The sequence below is a fragment of the Cervus elaphus genome, chromosome 15 (assembly GCF_910594005.1).
Source record: "Cervus elaphus chromosome 15, mCerEla1.1, whole genome shotgun sequence".
NCBI lineage: Eukaryota > Metazoa > Chordata > Mammalia > Artiodactyla > Cervidae > Cervus > Cervus elaphus.
This window is the reverse complement of record NC_057829.1, coordinates 73,956,497-73,974,742: the sequence shown is the minus strand read 5'-3', so window position 1 is coordinate 73,974,742 and position 18,246 is coordinate 73,956,497. Positions and strand designations below refer to the sequence as shown.

At 39.1% G+C, this 18,246-nt stretch overlaps 3 protein-coding genes across 14 annotated transcripts in view; 1 reads left to right on the top strand and 2 right to left on the bottom strand.

Annotated features, from left to right (window-relative positions):
* SHOC2 (SHOC2 leucine rich repeat scaffold protein) overlaps window positions 1-703 on the bottom strand; it is an 80,875-nt gene extending 80,172 nt beyond the window's left edge. The window contains exon 1 of the mRNA XM_043926838.1: window positions 532-703. The gene's annotated coding sequence lies outside the window, so the exon portion shown is untranslated. The remainder of the gene's footprint in view (window positions 1-531) is intronic.
* On the top strand, window positions 244-16,892 carry BBIP1 (BBSome interacting protein 1). Of its 11 annotated transcripts, none has more exons than XM_043926853.1 (5): window positions 244-386; window positions 1,333-1,430; window positions 11,065-11,144; window positions 12,337-12,409; window positions 15,664-16,049. In XM_043926853.1, the coding sequence occupies exons 4-5, from the start codon at window positions 12,364-12,366 to the stop codon at window positions 15,828-15,830; spliced, it is 213 nt and encodes a 70-aa protein (XP_043782788.1). In that variant the 5' UTR covers window positions 244-386; window positions 1,333-1,430; window positions 11,065-11,144; window positions 12,337-12,363; the 3' UTR covers window positions 15,831-16,049. The 11 variants fall into 11 exon arrangements, with proteins under 11 accessions (XP_043782788.1, XP_043782778.1, XP_043782784.1 ...); XM_043926846.1 differs by lacking the exons at window positions 244-386; window positions 11,065-11,144 and adding exons at window positions 856-1,211; window positions 16,257-16,892 and having other exon boundaries at window positions 15,664-15,836; XM_043926854.1 differs by lacking the exon at window positions 244-386 and adding an exon at window positions 856-1,211 and having other exon boundaries at window positions 1,345-1,430.
* The window catches only part of PDCD4 (programmed cell death 4), a 28,351-nt gene continuing 26,986 nt past the window's right edge, over window positions 16,882-18,246 (bottom strand). For both annotated transcript variants that reach the window (XM_043926840.1, XM_043926841.1), the window contains exon 12: window positions 16,882-17,629. In XM_043926840.1, coding sequence (XP_043782775.1) covers window positions 17,569-17,629 — 61 coding nt within the window. In that variant the 3' untranslated portion in view covers window positions 16,882-17,568. The remainder of the gene's footprint in view (window positions 17,630-18,246) is intronic.

Sequence of the window (18,246 nt, the reverse complement as noted above, 5' to 3'; positions counted from 1 at the left end):
CCACCTCTCGAGTGCTGGCCCGTCAGTCGCCAGGGAAGAGAAACAGGCGGGGCCAGGGCAGCTAACGCTGCCCAATCAGAGAGACGCACTGTCGCCAGCGACGCTACCCAATCAGAGTGACGTATAGGCGCCAGCTTCCCTCTCTGCGCCCTTTTCCTTTCCTCTGCTCCTGGACGCCCTCTCTCCCGCCCACTGGGCGCCGCTGGCTAGCAGGGTAGAGTGACAACTCTCAAGCGGAAGTTAACTGTTGACGCTAGGGCAGCCATAACTGATAATGGCAACGGGAGTTTCCTGGCCTCCCGTCTCCTGTGTGACGTAGTTTTCCCTTCGCCCAGACCCACAGTTGCCCTGGGCAACAATTGAGCCTTCAGGGAAGAGAAGCATCTGTAAGTAGGCCCAAAAAAGGACCAAAGGTGACCAGACATCCCATGTAAAACTAGTTAATTCCTATTCCGGACTACCTTCCCGGTTGCGGGATTAGAGAGAGTAGGTTTCCCGGCCCTTATTTTGCTGGGACGTCTGGTCACTTACCTAGGTGGACAGGAGTTTAGGGCTCCGAAAATCCCTGTCTTGCCCGGAAGTTGCATTTGACACTTCTGAATGGGGTCATGGCAGAAAGATAGGAATAGCTTGCGTCCCCCTTGCCCCAGGGAGTACCCATGCTGACAGGAGTCGAGAAGTGAGGTGAGTGTCCCTCGGTTCCGAACCGTGGGTCAGATCCGAGCGGGCCCCCGGGCCCTCGGAGACCGAGAGTCCCGGAGGAGAGCAAGGCTCAGAGTCTCTTCCGCTGGAAGAAGGTTTTCTTTCCGGGCAGACCAGGCGACGGCCCGCCCTCCCTCCGCCCCTTTGAGGCTCCCTCTGGGGCGAGGCCGCTCAACCGGCTCCGCTGGCCTAGCTGCAGCTAGTCGAGACGGGAGGGGCCTGGGTGCGGGCCGCCGGGCGGAGCCCCTAACTCTGACAAAGTGGAGCTCCTGACCACGCCCCCGCAAATTCTGTTAAGTACTTTCACCCCCTGACCTTTGAGGATGGAGAATTCTGGAGCTTGAGGAAATTGTTTTACGTTCCCAGCTACAAAGGAAAAAGATGGTTACCCACCACCGCGGCAACACCTCTAAGTCTTATTTCCCCACTTCCTGTCTTCATATTTTGAATTTTCTCCCTTTGTTTCTCTGGTGAGAGTTTGTAAGCACTGACTGCCATTCTGAAAGAAGGTATACTGTTCTAATCCTGCAAGTCTACGGTATATTAAACAATTTAATGTTTGTGAATATTCGTATCGTGTTAGTTTTACATGACTCTTTACCAGAAGTGTCTCACATTTATCTCATGTAGTTCCTTCTGTAGGTTTGAGTCAACACCTGTCAGTCATCTTCGTAATACCGGGTTGGATACCTAAAGCTGCGGGGGAAAAGGATCAGGAGAACTTTCAGGTAAACTGAAAATTGTTTATATTCGCTAGTCAACAAGGGTGCACACCTACATTCTTTGCTGAATTTCTTTTTATATTCTTAGTACTCATTCTCCAGCCAAAATCGACTATTCTTGTTTCTAACAAGATTAATCACTGAAGCACCAACCTTTTGTGATTCTGTATCCATGTCCTAGTAACCTTGGAAATGTGTATTCAGATTTTCCCCAGCAGGAAGTAATTTCCTCTGAACTTACCTAGCATTTTTCTGAACCTTTTTTATGACAACCATTGTTTTATATAACAGCTGCTTGTTTTCTTAGCTTCTCTGCCTTGCGTGAGTGCTAAGTTGCTTCAGTTGTGTCCAACTCTTTGTAACTGTATGGACTATAGCTGACCAGGCTCTTCTGTCCAGGCAAAAAATACTGAAGTGGGTGCCATGCCGTCCTCCAGGGGATCTTCCCAACCTAGGGATCAGACTCAGATCTCCTGCATTGGCAGGCGGGTTCTTGACCACCAGTGCCACCTGGAAAGCCCAATTTACTCCCAAATAGAATGGTTTGTATCAGATTTATCAGCCTATTGTTTTACCCTGCACATGATATTATTTTGATAAATACTGAAAGATTGAATATCAGGTGTCTCCTGGATGCCCAGTATGCTTGCTAGCAACTTCGGTTTTAGGAAATTTCAGTTTATCAGAATTTCAGCATAGTTCCTGCTACTCAACATGATTTCTTCCCCCAATATTTTATCAAAGAAATATTCATACATTAAAAGTTTAAAGAATGCCACAAACATTCATATACCTATCACCTAGATCCAACAGTTGTTAACACTGTGCCATATTTATTTCATTTCTTCTCGCACACTTTTTGTCATTGAGACATTTGGAAATCGGTTGCAGATGCCTGTTGTTAAGCAGACATCTCTAAAATTCCCAACATGTATTTCCTAAGAACTCTAAAGTTCTCCTGGAAAACATAATATCATTATCACATTTAAGGAAGTTAATAATTCTGTAGTCTTTAGAATCCAGTCTGTATGTACATATGTTTTCCCATTTGACCCAAAAATGTCTTCTGTACCTTCTCCTCGTTGCAAAAAAACAAAACTCAAGATCCAGTCATGGTTTATGTACTGTATTTCGGTATTATAACTATTTAGCCTTAATCTAGAACAGTCCCCCCATTTTTTCTTGCCATGTGACATTGTCATTTTGAAAAGTTCAGGCCAAGGGTCTTTTTGACTGTCTCCTTTTTCTTATTTCCTGTACATCAGAAGTTGGTCTGGAGGTATGCTTACATTCAATTTAACATTTTTTGCAAGACTACTTCAAAGTAAGAAAACTAAAAGTTTTCATCCTTTTCCAATCATGATTAAATCTTCCTAAATGCAGCTACTCTTACCCATACCATGAACTGCTCGTTAAATCCATCGCAGTTCTCAGCATACCACTTTCTATCATGTCCTACAAAGAAGAGTTTAGCATTTAATCCTCCTGTCTATGTAGACTATTAGTACCCTGCACTGGCAACACAGACTGTCTCAGTTCAGTTCAGTTGCTCAGTTGTGTACAACTCTGCAACCCCGTGGACTGCAGCACACCAGGCTTCCCTGTCCATCACCAACTCCTGGAGCTTGCTCAAACTCATGTCCATTGAGTCAGTGATGCCATCCAATGTAGAGTGTATTAGTACCCTGCACTGGCAACATAGACTACCTTTTAATAAATTGTTGCTGCTACTTTGCCTTCACTTGGAGCTGATGCAATGTCATCTAGAGCAGAGTGTACTGATGTCAGCATAGTTTCATGAGTTTCATCTCCTGGCACCCCAAGGACTGTTGATGAAAGGTGTTTGGGCCCTGCAATTCAAATACAGATGAATCTTGATGTTATCAAAGCAGATACTGAGGCAAGTACTGGCCATGTGGCTGCATTCCAATTTCGGCAGTGTTATTTTTCTCCCTGAAGTTCTCCTGCAAGTCTTAATTGGTCCTGGTGTTTCTGTGATAGCTTGTTGGTAGCATTCATCAGAGCCTATTAAAAATTGCAAAATCAAGATTATACTTAGCACTTAGTACACGAAGAACATTCTATGTTCAGTGGATATACAGATGTTTGTAGAATTTACTTCATGATCACAAGAGGAAAACTCCCAAGATGGCCAAGCTTATGTACTCCTCCTATCCTAGACTTATAGTTGATCATGAAAGATAAACAGAAGGAAGAAAATTCACTGAGAGGGCAGACACTCTTAGATTGATACAGAATATTTTTAGTCTTTGCATTGGAAGTTAAGTAATGCACTCCATCAGTCACTTTTTTAGTGTAGGAGAAAATTTGCTCATGTGGGACTATGAAACAGTTTTAAGTTTATTCTAGATTCAGGTAAAGCTAAATAATATACCAATTAAGACCACAGATTTTAGAATCAGACTTGGGTTTCAGGAACAGGGATATTCATTAGCTGATGACTTTGAACAGTTTACTCATTCTGTTTATCATCTATTATACAGAAGTGTAAAACCTCAGGATTGTTGAACAGAATGAGTCAAACACACATAAAATGCATTAGCATATTGTGTAGCACATGGTATATAGTCAGTGTATGGTAGTTATTATTGATAACTTCTAAAGCAGTCCAATCTGAGTATATTGTTGGCATTAAATATTTATTTATTGAATGAATGTATCTAAGACAATGGTTCTCCAACTTTAATGTGGGCAACTTAAAAATTAGAGATTCTAATTCAGTGAATCTGGTGAAGGCTCCAGAAAAATCTGTATTGTTAATAATCATCCAGGGGATTTTGATAAGGTGATACAAGGGTCAGGCTTTCAGAAACACTGAGTAAAGTATCAAACAATTCTTTATTTCCCTTTCTTTGCATACTATTGAAGTAGCTACATCTCTCTGATGCTGAGAATATAAAAGATACTTTTTTTTAAAAAAGGCTTAACCCTTTTTAAAGAGTTAATAGCTAATGTTTTTAGGACCACTTTTAGTACTGGATTTTGAAAAAGCAAAAATTATTAGTAAAAGGCATTTTGCATGAGAAGGACATGTCATTTTCTACTAACTTAACAGTAATGTCTGCTACTGGAGAGTAACAGAACCAATGGCATCATCCAAGTTCCCTCATGAAGAGTAGTTCCTGTTCTTAGGCCTAGGCACGTTCCAGAAGCTAGACTCTGCACATATTATTCACATGAGTCTGGGTTAATTAGCCAAACTGAACATGTTGCAACATTTTTCTACTAGCAGATGCCAGATAGCAAAACAGTAGAATCTGCTGTAGTTTCCAACTACATGACATATGTTATTTGGCATCTCCACTTGAACATTATCAATCCAAATTAAGCACTCTGCTAGCACGTGGTCAGTCACTTGAGTGAGAGAGAGCATTACTACTTTGTATCTGCTGAAAAACACCTTATTTGGGGGCTCCCTCTCACCTTTCTCTCATGCTGGTTTACATTCAGAAATCTAATATGTGTTTGAAAATTTATCTGTCAGTCAACCACACAAGTCTTGCATCAGACAAAAGACAAATTTTTTCATTTTTGTTTCTACCGTTCCTCCCACCCCCATCAACAGCCTGCAGTAAGCATTCAGACATTGAGTTCTTCCTGTGTGCTAGGGCTGGTTAATGGCTTTATATGAATTGTCATTTAATAAAGCATCTAAAGTCGGTGCTGTTATAAACTTTATTTTAGAGATAAAACTGAAGTTTAGAAAATGAAATAATTTGTTTAAATGACTAATTTGACTCCAAACCCTTCTCTCAACTGCTACACTGTCCTCATCTCTTTTTACCACCACCCTACCACTATTTACCATCTTTCCATATCCTTGTTAGGTCATTATATCCACTCACATAGCTTATACTACTGGGCAGCCACCTGTCTAGGCCTCCAGTCCTTTTTACCTTCCACACTCATTGGGTCAGAACTTAATTCATGGTCTTTACCCTTCCCTCCTAGCTTGTCCCTCATCTGTCCTCAACTTGAATTCATACCTGCACCATCTACTCAGTCATGTTAGCTTAAAATCTCAGTCATCCTTGATCATTTTCTTATCACCCAAAGTGGTATTGGGGAATGGTGGAGACTTATATCTCAACTTCTTATATCTTTGAATACCTCAAGTATCTTCTCATACTGTTCAGTATTGCTGATTTTGTTTATATCCTCATCATCCTTCCTAAGCAATTAATAGCTTCCTCACTCATCACCTTGCCTCTAGTGTCTCTTCTGTTTTTCCTTTTTGTCTAGAATATGTGTCTCAAAAAAAAAATCATATGTCATATTTCTACTCAAAGCCATCTAGTTAGCTCCCTCCTGTCTATAAAGTTCAAACTCCAAGGTGTGCCATTCAAGGCTGAACATGAACTGGCCTCCACCTGGTTGATCCTACCATGATATGTGCACTGTATGTACATTGTAATCTAGCCATTCCTCCAAGTTTTTTTTCAAGTGCTTCTTTGAGCACCTTGTTCACTTTATCTGGAATACCCTCCCTTTGCTACACAGCCACTTCTTTGGATAGTAAATCCCCATTCATCCTGGAACTAGTTCCAATGTCATGTGTAATAATTATTCCTCAGAGATCACCACTTTGACCTCTCCAGAGCCAAGTTATTCATGGTTTTGGTTTCTTAAGGCACAATAGATATGCTTTTATTAAAGTATGTTGCATTGAATTGTAATTGTTTATTTACAGGTCTCTTCCCCCATCTCACCTCCCCCAGATTCCTCAAGGAGAACAGGTTCTTATCTACTATATCTCCCATGTTTAGCTGTGATTGGTACATTATAGACAATTAGTATGTTGTTGAAAGAAAAACATCTGGATAGGCTAGCTACATAGGATCTCAAACTTCTCTTCTTAATTTTACATTTATTTTCCACTCTGAAGGAATAATTTCCTTGTCACCAAATAGAGCATACTTTCCTACTCCAATCTTCTTTAAAATTTATTTTATTGAAGTATAGTTGATTTACAGTGTGAATTTCTGCTGTACAGCAAAGTGACTCACTTATATATGTATATACCTTCTTTTTCATATTCTTTTCCATTTTGGTTTATCACGGGACACTGAATATAGTTCCCTGTGCTACACAGTAGGGCCTTGTTGTTTATCCATTCTTTATATAATAGTTTGCATCTGGTAACCCCAAACTCCCAGTCTGTCCTTCACCCATCCCACTTCCCCCTTGGCAAGCACAAGTATGTTCTCTGTGTGTGTGTCTGTTCGTTTCATAAATAAGTTCACTTGTGTCGTATTTTAAATTCCACATATAAGTGATATCATATGGTACTTGTCTTTCTCTTTCTGACTTCACTTAGTATAATCATTTCTAGTTGTGTTCATGTTGCTGCAGATGACATTATTTCATTCTTTTTTATGACTGAGTAGTAGTCTATTGTATATACATACCACAACTTCTTTCTCCATTCATCTGTTGATAGCCATTTAGATTGTTTCCATGTCTTGGCTATTGTGAATAGTGCTGCCCTGGACATAGGGGTAAATATGCTGAAAATTTTGTCCTTTGCAACTTATCATAAGTTTAAACTTACGATAACAGTTTATATGTCTATCTGGAAATGTGTAAAAGAGTACCTAATTTTTCTGCCTAGTTTTTCAAAATCTCTTTGGGGTTATGCAAGGATAAAATTTGAGGACCACTAATATGCATTCGTAAGTTTCAGAAGGACACTCTAGTGCTCTTGTCCAGTCCTACTCCCATAATTTAGTTTGGTTGTCATAGTAAATCTAGGTTGGCCCTCAGACTAAATCACCCTAAAGATTTTTAACTTGTTTAAGTTTTATGACTAATTTATGCTATCAATATGTGTATGATTGACTTAACTAATCCTGCCTAGACCTAAGTGCCTTTCAATTTTCACTCAACTTAGTAAAACAACTTAGTTAAATTTTTCATGACAAAAATTTGGTTTCCCTCTGAGTTCTTCTGCATTAATTTTAGACATCTAGCTCAAATGGCTACAAAAGGTTTGCTTCTTTTATCATTATTTGAAATGCATTATCCATCAAAATCATTATTTGTGGGGGAAATTACAAAGTAAAGAAACTGGGGGAGAAGGAAGCAACAGATTATTTTCTAATTACCCAGATCAAAAACTTCAAAAATTGATTGACACTATATTCTCTCAGCATTAAAAATTTGCGTTCTGTTAGTGTAGGAATTTTAACTTTTGCAATTTAATGTTTTGTCTAAAAAAATATGCCTTGACAGTCTATATCATTTTAAAATTTGTCAGAGTACTCCATTGTATGGTTTTTCTATAATTTATTTTACCTATGACATATGCCTGAATGCAGTGTCCTAATGAACATTCTTACTCTTTTATGCAAAGAAATAGAGGGAAACAATAGAATGGGAAAGTCTAGAGATCTCTTTAAGAAAATTAGAGATACCAAGGGAACATTTCATGCAAAGATGGGCTCAATAAAGGACAGAAATGGTATGGACCTAACAGAAGCAGAAGATATTAAGAAGAGGTGTCAAGAATACACAGAAGAACTATACAAAAAAGGTCTTCATGACCCAGATAATCATGATGGTGTGATCACTCACCTAGAGCCAGACATCCTGTAATTCGAAGTCAGGTGGGCCTTAGGAAGCATCACTAGAACAAAGCTAGTGGAGGTGATGGAATTCCAGCTGAGCTATTTCAAGTCCTAAAAGATGATGCTGTGAAAGTGGTGCACTCAGTATGCCAGCAAATTTGGAAAACTCAGCAGTGACCATAGGACTGGAAAGGTCAGCTTTCATTCCAATCCCAAAGAAAGGCAATGCCAAAGAATGCTCAAACTACTGCACAATTGCACTCATCTCACACGCTAGCAAAGTAATGCTCAAAATTCTCCAAGTCAGGCTTCAACAATACGTGAACCGTGAACTTCCAGATGTTCAAGCTAGATTTAGAAAAGGCAGAAGAACCAGAGATCAAATTGCCAAAATCCACTGGATCATTGAAAAACCTAGAGAGTTCCAGAAAAATATCTACTTCTGCTTTATTTGACTATGCTAAAGCCTTTGACTGTGTGGATCACAGCAAACTGTGGAAAATTCTGAAAGAGATGGGCATACTAGACCACCTTATCTGCCTCCAGAGAAATCTGTACACAGGTCAAGAAGCAACAGTTAGAACTGGACATGGAACAACAGACTGGTTCCAAATAGGAAAGGAGTACGTCAAGGCTGTATGTTGTCACCCTGCTTCTCTAACTTATATGCAGAGTACATCATGAGAAATGCTGGGCTGGATGAAGCACAAGCTGGAATCAAGATTGCCGGGAGAAATATCAATAACCTCAGATAGGCAGATAACAGGACACTTATGGCAGAAAGCAAAGAACTAAAGAGCCTCTTAATGAAAGTGAAAGGGGAGAGTGAAAGAGTTGGCTTAAAACTCAACATTCAGAAAACTAAGATCATGGCATCTGGTCCCATCAGTTCATGGCAAATAGATGGGGAAACAATGGAAACAGTGACAGACTTTATTTTGGGGGCTCCAAAGTCACTGCAGATGGTGACTACAGCCATGAAATTAAAGGACGCTTGCTCCTTGGAAGAAAAGTTACGACCAACCTAGACAGCATATTAAAAAGCAGAGACATTACTTTGCCAATAAAGTCCGTCTAGTCAAAGCTATGGTTTGGCCAGTAGACATGTATGGACGTGAGAGTTGGACTATAAAGAAAGCGGAGTGCTGAAGAATTGATGCTTTTGAACTGTGGTGTTGGAGAAGACTCTTGAGAGTCCCTTAGATAGCAAGGAGATCCAACCAGTCAATCCTAAAGGAAATCAGTGCTGAATATTCATTGGAAGGACTGATGCTGAAGCTGAAGCTCCAGTCCTTGGCCACCTGATGTGAAGAACTGACTCATTTGAAAAGACCCTGATGCTGGGAAGGATTGAAGGCGGGAGAAGAAGGGGACGACAGAGGATGAGATGGTTGGATGGCATCACCGACTCAATGGACATGAGTTTGAGCAAGCTCTGGGAGTTGGTGATAGATAGGGAAACCTGGTGTGCTGTAGTCCACCGGGTCACAAAGAGTCAGACACGACTGAGCGGCTGAACTGAAGTAAACTCTTTTATCTTTACACACTCATGCTTTGTTTCTTTAGGGATCACTACTAGTAGTAGAATGTTTGGGTCAAAGAAAATATACATATTTAGTTTTCGTAGATAATACAAAATATTTAAACATACTACAAATTATCCCTCTAAAAATGCTGTACCGACAAACCTGCTCACCAATAGGGAGTGCCCATTTCCCTATATGTTCCCTAACTGTGGATACTTCAGGCATTTTGATTTTTTTGCAATCTCGAAAAACATAACACACACACACCACAAAATGAGACCACAATAATTTTCACTTTATGAGGCCATAATGAAATTCCTATTTAAAGTATAACCACCACAACCCCCAGCACTCTTAAATCCCCTTAAACTATGTTAGTTTCTGTAACACTGCCTTCTAACAGTATTGTTACTCGTTTTTCTCTCTATACACTAGACCATAAGCTCCAAAAGAGCAAAGGTTTTTTTTCTCTTTTATTCACTAATGAATGGTTCCTGGCACATGGCGGACACTCACATATTTATTGAATTGAATGACGTGACACTTGTATAATATACATGAATTTCATCCATAGCTGGTGTGTTTCCTTCTTGGGCCTATATGTCCCTGGTATTACACACATCTTACCTTACCAGTTAGAAAGTACCCTTGGGGTGGCCACACTCCGTAGGGTACATTACACCAGGCAAAACACCCATGTTTGGCTATTAGCAGGCCACCTGGAGAAGGATAAAAATGTTCTTTCCTACTCTGGGCTCCCTGGGCAGTTGATTATCAAGACACTGTAGGCTTGGCAGTGCCAGCCAACCAACCAACACCTTGCTTATTTTAGCCCTTCCCTTCCTGTTTCTCTCCTGCCAATGCCTGGGGGAACCTCGGAACAAGAATCAGCCCCAGCAAAGTAGACACTCCACCCAGGCAAGTGACGGCACTGATCTCCCCCACACCAGGTCCATCCCACTCCCTACTGGGCCTTTGGCTCCACACCCTTTCCAGTAACAATGACAGCTTAGTCAGAGAACTAAGGTTTCATAGAGCACCAAGCTTCATTGTTTTCCTCAAGCTAGATTTTGGATGTGAGAGGTATAGAGAAGAGAAAGCAAAACATAGTGATTAAATTATGAGTAACTAGAGTTGCTATTCTAAAACAGCTAAGATTTAAGTATTTGCTCATCCACCATTTTAGCATTTTGGTGATTTTAAAAATGGGTGATATAAAAACTCTTAGATGCTATGTACTTCCTTCACATTTGTCAACATTTATAATGTCTATCCTCCCTTTCGGTAGCATATCGTGTCACATTTGCACCAAATAAAGGCTTAAGGAATATTTTCATTGTGCTATCTTTGAGAGGTAAAGTGTTTCTTATATTCAGGCTAGTCAGAGAGCTGCAGTGTTATTACCCTTCAACATAACCTGGATAAAGAAATGATCACTAGTTACCACTGGCAGGCCTAAGTAACAAGAAGGAAAGAATGTGTCAGAAGAAGCAGCCGTGCATTCTAAGTAAATTGCATTTATCTCAGATTCTAGGTAGTGTGATGCGTCGCTTTATTCCTGGTCCATTCCCTACTTCATCTTCCTTCCCAGACAGAGCAGAATAGGGGTAAGTTTTTATGACAGTTCTGGAAAGCAGATAGAGCTTCCTCAGGAACTTCAGATCTTTCAGAATAGGAATTTGAACAAGAGGAAAAGGCCTGGTGGATGGAAAGTAGGAAGCTTTTATAAGGAATGTCAAAATAGTGGTAATGGGAATAAGACCAGCAGCAGCTTCACTTGATTATAACTAATTTGCAGTGGGTGGTAAAGGCAGGCACCAAGCCAGCATCATCACATTATAGATAATAAATCTTTCTTCTGTGGTGGTGTTGTGAAAGATATACAGTAAGTTGCATCAGTGTGGCAGAATAGCACAAAATGGGTGGGACTGGCTAGAGAAGTTTCTGTATTTGGAAGGGGATCATGCTAAAAATTACAGTCCAGAACACCTTGAATATACTAATACATAGCATGGCATAAACTGGGATGTAACACTGGAAACATGTCACTAGCCAGAGATGACATACACTGGGATCTGCATAACAAAATACTCACGTGAGGGTATTCACTGGCACTTCAGCATATAGTATTAATATATGTGTGTCAGAGGAAAATAGTAAACTGAAAGCATCCCTCACTTCTGGTGTTCGGGACCCAGTTTCACTTGTGTTGCTTCCTTACAAATTGCAGCTGTCTAGCCAGTAGCTGACCTTTAAGTTGCTTTTTGTCATTAAAGCAAAGGAATTAAAGCAGGAATTGTTTGTTAGCTATTGAAAGAAGTGCGAATGTTAGGCAGTATTTGCATAGTACTACCTCCTTCCCCTAACAGCCTGGCATAGGCCACCTCCCAAATGGTCTTTTAACATCACCTACCCCTCAGGAGATGCTATCAGCTGCACCTAAGTCCTTTTGTTTTCCCTTGGCTGCACAGATACCTACTAGATAATCAATTACCTTTGCCTAAAAAACTTAAGCCCTACCAATTTTCACTAAGAGGGGAAAAATTTAGAACATGCAGCCTTCCAGTTACCACCACTACTGATGAACGAAAGTTGACAAGGTCTGCATGCTTACATGAACTATCTCAACCTTGTTTCAATGGAAAGACTCAACAGGTAATTAAAAGAATAATTATGCAAGGGTAGAATGGTTCATTTTCTATACACACTGTGATTTTACTTCTTAAACTACAGTGGAAACATCTCAAGTAATATGCTTTGGGATTTCATTCTTGAATAATATTTGTTTTCTCATTGAAGGACGAGACTGTATCCAACACTTCAGGTATGGCAGAAATGAAGTCGATGTTCCGGGAAGTTCTTCCAAAACAAGGTATCTAAATCACAAATACTTTGGTCATAGAATATTATTGTTTGCTGCTTCAGTCGTTCAATTGTGTCTGACTCTCTTGCGACCCCATGGACTGTACCTGCCAAGCTTCTCTGTCCATGGGATTTTCCAAGCAAGAATAGAGTGGGTTGCTGTTTCCCAATATTATACATATAACAGTGTCATATAGCAGACTCAATAGCTAGACATCTTGTAACTATTTTGTGTTATACATATACCACAGATACTCTCCACTTTTGCTATGCTTTTGTCATGAGTAGTTTGTAAAGGAGTAATCCATTGCTTTTTTGCCCCCCGGTAAAAGGATGCAAGATGATGGTTTGTTTCTTAAATGTAGAAATCCTATTATTCTCAAGATTGGCAATAACAAAAAGAAATTTAGTGACAAAAATAGCACCATAATTTACCACATAATACTAAGGTCCCAAAGTGAGAGAAAAGAAACCTGTATCAAACAATGTAACAAAAGCTGAAGGTTTAAGGTAAACATTCAGTAATTTGAATATTCATGTTAATACCATACCTTACTAGGTACTTGATTTTCCGTTTCTTTAATTGAAGTATATAGTGGTTTACAACTATACAAGTGTATAGCAAGTTTTATATACAAGTTATACATACATACTTAATTGCCTTGTTTTTTTCAGATTCTTTTCTCTTATAGGTTATTACAAAATACTGAGTATAGTTCTGGGTGGTATATAGTAGGTTCCTGTAGGTCCTTTTTGTTTAATCTGTTCTATATATAGTAGTGTGTATGTTGATCCCAAACTCCTAAGTTATCCCTTCTCCACCTTTCCCTTTTGGTAACTGTAAGTTTGTTTTCTATGTCTTTTCGGTCTGTTTCTGTTCTATGTTTAAATGTTCATTTTTAGATTCCACATATAAACGATATCTTTATCTGACCTACTCTTCTTAGTATGAAAGTCTCTAGGTCCATCTATGTTGCTGCAAATGGCATTATTTCAGTCTTCTTCATGTTAATATTTCCACACACACACACACAATCTTCTTTATCCATTTGTAAGTGGACATTTAGGTTGCCTCCATGTGTTAGCTATTGTAAATACTGTTGCAGTGAACACTGGGGTGCCTTTCTTTTTTCAAATTGCGGTTTGCTTCAGACACATGCCTAGGAGTGGGATTGCAGAACCACATGGTAACTATTTTTAGTTCCTTAAGGAACCTCCATACTGTCCTCCGTAGTGGCTGCACAAATTTGCATTCCCACCAACAGTGTAGGTGGGAAGGTATGTATAACTTGTATATAAAACTTGCTATACACTTGTATAGTTGCTTCTGTGGTGGCTCAGCTGGTAAAGAATCCACCTGCAATGTGGGAGACCTGGGTTCCATCCCTGGATTGGAAAGATCCCCTTGGAAAAGGGAAAGGCTACGTACTCCGTCTTCTGGCCTGGAGAATTCCATGGATTGTATAGACACTACTGAGCGACTTTCACTTTCAACAGTGTGGGAGGGTTCTCTTTTCTCCACACCCTCTCCAGCTTTTATTTGTAGATTTTTTGATGATGGCCATTCTGATTGGTGTGAGGTGATACCTCATTGTAGTTTTGATTTGCGTTTCTCGGATTAGCTTCTTTTCATGTGTCTTTTGGCCATCTGTCTTTTTTTAGAGAAATGTCTATTTAGATCTTCTGCCCATTTTTTGATTGGGTTTTTATATTGAGCTGTATTAGCTATTTGTATATTTTGAAAATTAATCACTTGTTAGTCACATCATTTGTAAACATTTTTCCCATTCTGTAGGTTGTCCTTTTATGGTTTCCTTTGCTGTGCAAAAGCTTTTGAGTTTAACTAGGTCCCATTTGTGTATTTTTGTTACTTCCATTACTCTAGGAAATGTATTCCTCTGTTGTCTCATTTTCTCTTAATTCCTATTTTTATGTATGTGGAAGATTACGTATGTTCCTTGACCTTGGAGAAGTGACCCTCTGTAGGGGATGCTGTATGTCTCCCAGCCTTACACTCTCACCCAACGGTCCAGGGACCAACTAGTCCCAGGGAAGGTTCTGATCTGTTTGTGAATTCAGTTCCCAGGCTGCTGAATGCTAGTTTTCTTGCTTCTGGATTCTACCCCCTGGTGGTTGAGCCTGGTCCAGAGGCTTGTACAGGCTTCCGGGTGGAAGGGGCCTGTGCTTGCCCATTGTCGGGTAGAGCTCAGGCTTGGTTCTCTGACGGACAGTGGTCATGCCGTACCAAGGGGTGTGACTAGAGGTGGCTGTGGGCTCAGGGTCTTTCGAAGTCTGATGGCCGGGAGGGGGTGTTCCTGCTTTGTTGTTTGGCCTCAGGGGTTCCAGCACTGGAGCCTACGGGCTCTTGGGTGGCATCAGGTCTTGGTGCCAAATGGCAGCCTCTAGGAGAGCTCATGCCAATGACTGTTCTCTAGTGTCTCCACTACCAGTGTCCTTGTCCTCACAGTGAGCCACAGTCACCCCACACCTCCCCAGCAGACCCTCTTAAGACCAGCAGGTCTGACCCAGGATCCTATGAAGTCACTGCACTTTTGCCCTGGGTCCCAGTGCATGCAAGTCCGTGTGTGTGTCCTCCAGGAGTGGAGCTGCTGTTTCCCCCAGTCCTGTGGCACTCCCCGCTGGACTACAAGGCCAAGTGCTCTGGGGAGACTCTTCCTCCTGATGCCAGACCCCCAGGCTGGGGAGCCTGATGTGGGACTCAGTCCTGTGGGAGAACTTCTGCAATATAATTATTCTCCAGTTTGTGGGTCACCCACCTGGGGGGTATGGGATTTGATTATATTGTGAGTGTGCCCTTCCTACCATCTCGTTGGGTTTCTTCATGCCTTTGGATGTATCAACAGAGTATCTTTTTTGCTAGGTTTGCATCTTTTTTATTGATGGTGGTTCAGCATTCAGTTGTGACTCTGGTGGGCTTCTACCCTGCCATCTTGTCCCCCTCTTATAAGTATTTTTATGTATATTGTATTTCCGTCAATTCTTTTGTTTTGAAATTCAACATCTGACACAAGAAGTTATGTCCCATGGCAACTTACAATTTTAGGTAGAAAATTCAAAACCTTTCTCATGAACTTTCTAGTATTAAATGATGCTTTTATATTTTTATATTAAAGATGTGTTACAAGGATAACTATAAGAACAAGAGATTTTAAATGACAGTATATTAAATTTTTTAACTGCAAATCCAAACTACCAAACAGCTGTATTTATCTCACTCTGATTTTTATTTCTTTTTATACTTAGGGCAGTTGTATGTAGAAGATATACCCACAATGGTGCTATGTAAACCCGTACTTTTACCATTAAGATTTATGACTGTGCCAAAACTGGAGAAAATACAGCAAGCAGGACAGGATACAATTCGCCAACAGGAAATGACAGAAAAGGAACAACAGAAAATAACTCACTGAACAACGGCAAGTAACTCACTGAATGATAACTAGCACTTCTACAGAACACCCTACACCTTTCTATTAACAAGAGCTGAAAATAATCTGCATCTATATGCTGAAAACAGTATGTATTAATAAAACAGATAGTATCCCTATAAAAAAAACTCAATTACTAAAATTTGGATTGTGAATTTAAACACTGGTTTGTATTGAATATAAGCAATTTTAAAACTCTGAGACCAGATTTTGTTTTATTTTTAACCCAAGTTTTTCAAACTACAAATTACTGTTACCATTCCTATCAGTTTTCTAGATAACATTCTTAGTTAGGCACAGTGAGTAAATGCAACTTTTATAGTCATCCTGTATATGGTTTTAAAAATTGAACTAAGCTTTTTAATTATACTGACTTTAAGGACTTACCTTGCCACCTTTGTCTTCCAGGTATCAAAACATAATCAAAACCCTAAAAATGGAAATTAATAAGGACTTGAAAGAGCCCATGAAATAAAATGAATATAAATTTGTAAGTTTTATTTCTAAAAGACTGTAGCTAGGCCTGTAATGGGTATGTTCCTAGGAATACCTTTGTAAATTCTGAATATAATTCTTGGTTGGTTTGCTGCAGTTGGTGATAGACAGTTTAAATTAGTATGGACCTTGAGGCCTTGCTGAGTAATTAGGCTCTGCAAAAGAGGTTAGAAATGTGATCTTCCTTTAGATAACTGTTATCGGTAACTACTATTTTCTCATACACTGACTAAATGTAAAACTTTGAGTCTTTGAAGAATAATTTTTATAACACAAGCATTACTTGGTAATAGAACTTAACGATGAAAGGTATATACGTTTAGAAGTTTCATTAAGTTCTAGATAAGATCAAAAACAAGTGTGCAAGTATTTCCCAAGTATAATATTAAAATTATTTATTTACTACTGTACTCTTGTTTTAAAAGTTTGCCAAGAGCAAAGTTTAAATTAAGTAGGTTCAAATATGCTCTTTTATATGATTTAAAATTTGCTGTGGGAAATAAGTTTTTTAAAAGATCTAAAATAAATGCACTCCAAATAAAGAATCAACACTGCTTCACATGTTTTATTTTGTCATACATTCTTCTAGAACTGGGTTCATTTTTCCAGTTTTGTAGAAAAATAAGATGTTCCAGCCACCATTTACTTAACTGTCTAGTCTTTAAGACCAAGCAATATGTTCCCTGGAAAGATGAATAAGTCTCACAACTAGCTCATTTTTTAAAAATTCTTTAAAACAAAGAAATAACTTTTCTTTTTTTTTTTTAACTCCCAAAGCACAGTATTTCAACAGCAGCAGCCAACATGGGGTTTTAGCAGCTTAACTTGACCCCCTAAATAAAGCTTTGTATAAACCAGTGATTTTACTACAAAAACACTGTCCTTGAAAGAAAGGAGTGGCAGTCAGACATCAATGCAAAACTTGGAATGATTAGGTCATAAACATGGCACTTAGAAAAGGTAGCTTATGAGAATATCCCACTTAAGAAGTGGTTATTTTTCTGTCCCTCCTTTACACCGTCAAATTAAAAAAAAAAAGAGAGAAAAGAAAGAAAAAGAAAAAAACACGTCCTTTAAAAATTTCCCTTAAATGTAAGTTTACAAAATTTCAGACATGCCTTGTACCCAAAACAAGTGCTTAAAAAAAAAAAACCTGTGCTAACAACTCTTACAATTCAGATATATATATTTTTTATAACATCTAAGACTGCAAGAGTTCACATATTCAGTAGCTCTCTGGTTTAAGACGACCTCCATCTCCTTCACTTACAAAACGTTTTCTACCCCTGTAATGAAAAGGAAAAAAACATGTAAACAGATACAAATTTTGACTATAGTCAATTAAAATAATTAAAAACTGCATCTTTGTCAATAACTTTTGAGGAGTTTGTCATTGAAATTTTAAAATGTCAGCATGCCCAAGTCTTTTGAAAAGACCTTACCGGTTACATATCCTAGAACATACCAAATGAATCACTTAATCTGAGCATTAAAAACAAAAGCTCACTTACTGAAATAAGTTCATTGGCCAAATGAAGTCATGTAAGAAGAAAAATACAAATATGGCAAACATTTTGCTGTTTGGAAATTTAATAAAAACACACATCAAAATTATTGTGGGTTTCGTTCCAGACTGCCACAATAAAGTGAATCACATGAATTCTTTGGTTTCCCACTGCATATAATGTTTATATAATACTGTGGCCTGTTAAGTGTATAATACCATTATGTCTAAAAACCCAATGTACATACAATAATTTAAAAATACTTTATTGAGGAAAAATGCTAACCATCATCCAAACTTTTAACAAGTCTAATCTTTTTGAAAGTTGAGAGTTAAAATACTTTGAGAACTACCAAACTGTGACACACAGACATAAAGTGAGCAAATGCTGTTTGGGAA

Bases quoted from the DNA above. Each gene is read 5' to 3' on its own strand.
- BBIP1 (XM_043926846.1), top strand. From the start codon at position 12,364: ATGGCAGAAATGAAGTCGATGTTCCGGGAAGTTCTTCCAAAACAAG. The intron at 12,410-15,663 runs GTATCTAAATCA...TTTTATACTTAG, and splicing joins GGAAGTTCTTCCAAAACAAG to GGCAGTTGTATGTAGAAGAT.